The sequence below is a fragment of the Austrofundulus limnaeus genome, unplaced genomic scaffold (assembly GCF_001266775.1).
Source record: "Austrofundulus limnaeus strain Quisiro unplaced genomic scaffold, Austrofundulus_limnaeus-1.0 Scaffold52, whole genome shotgun sequence".
Taxonomy (NCBI): domain Eukaryota; kingdom Metazoa; phylum Chordata; class Actinopteri; order Cyprinodontiformes; family Rivulidae; genus Austrofundulus; species Austrofundulus limnaeus.
The window spans coordinates 1,529,304-1,530,664 of record NW_013952454.1 but is presented as its reverse complement, the minus strand read 5'-3'; the positions used below and the strand labels follow the sequence as shown (position 1 = coordinate 1,530,664).

Sequence of the window (1,361 nt, the reverse complement as noted above, 5' to 3'; positions counted from 1 at the left end):
ATTTATCATTCACTTTTATTTCTATGAGAGATTGTGAAGGCTCCTGTGTTGGTTTCTTTGTTCATATTTACCAGGGGGATAAAAGTGTCACAAACACYGACCTTACAAAAATGCTGTGGCAGCATCAAAGAAACCCTGACTTCACAAAATGTGATGTGTGCGTGTTTATAAACAGAGCTTCAGGAGAACACAGAAGCACTGAAAACCAAGATGTCAGAGCTCCGGTTGTACTGTGACCTTCTTCTCCAGCAAGTAAACAAGATCAAGGAGAGTGATGAACCAGGAGAAACAGCTGAGGTAAGGTCTGGTCGAGCTGATGGAACAGCCGTAAAGAGTGGCACAAMTGCAGGTGGCTAAACCTGAAATATTTTATGTGCTATTTTTGTTCACACATCATAATTAGAAAATTCTTGTACAAGAAGATTTCTGTGTTGATTTAATTTTTTTTTTTTTTTTGCTAAAATCAGTTTTTGTCCTTTCAGAGTGGAACAGACACTGGAAACTTGGTGAGGTCAACGTGCACTACTTTCCTCAAGACTCTAGAGGAATGCATGCAGATAGCAAACCGTACTTTTAATACAGACACAACGACGCACAGTCCACCAGGAACTCCTCCAGTAGCAGCCATTAAGCCCCAGAAGGTACATTTCGGTCTCCAACCCTCTGACTTATCAGGCTGGTGCAGCCAGTCCTTCCATGTTTTCAGTGATTACAATTATTTTAACCACCGTTTCTCCCCCTTCCAACAGATTAAACCCATCAATTTAAAGCAGAACCTTGAAGAGAAGTAGGTGGAATTTTTTTAATTACTTTTGTACAAATGTTGTGCCGTGAGCTGTTACAATTAGTGATGTCAGGAGGCAGTTAGGGGTTACTTCTAACCTAAGTCCTTTGAGGTCAGGTTTCTGGTGAAACCACTTCTTTTGACCTAATATACAAGTTTTCTTTCATCACTTTGTTGCAAGTTACAGACTAGACCAGGGCTATTCAACTAAACTGCTCCAGGGGCCACAGTTACTGCAGGTCAACAGCTCGGGCCGAACATCCAGCAATTAAAATCATTATGTAAATAAACCAAGTATTATAAAGATTTGTTACCTTTTGAAATAGTTAATTTTGCTGCATTTAACCCTGAATATAACATGCAGAACCCTATAAAAGTAGTGATAATTAAACAACATCAAAAACAAAAAGAACACATTATGCCTCATATTTAACACAAATATTATTTTGACATCTCTGACTTTCCAAATTTGTAAACCAATTATATTTTCACTTTCATAGTTTTTCTTTTTTAAGCCACTTAGATAGAAAGCAGTACTGAATATTAATTTCTTAGTTTCTTCATCATAAGTGACTTT

At 37.7% G+C, this 1,361-nt stretch overlaps 1 protein-coding gene across 1 annotated transcript in view; it reads left to right on the top strand.

The window, feature by feature from the left end:
- The window catches only part of plekha8 (pleckstrin homology domain containing, family A (phosphoinositide binding specific) member 8), a 16,226-nt gene that overhangs the window by 2,329 nt on the left and 12,536 nt on the right, over nucleotides 1–1,361 (top strand). The window contains exons 4-6 of the mRNA XM_014008745.1: nucleotides 176–297; nucleotides 483–641; nucleotides 750–787. Of these exons, the coding sequence (XP_013864199.1) occupies nucleotides 176–297; nucleotides 483–641; nucleotides 750–787 (319 nt within the window). The remainder of the gene's footprint in view (nucleotides 1–175; nucleotides 298–482; nucleotides 642–749; nucleotides 788–1,361) is intronic.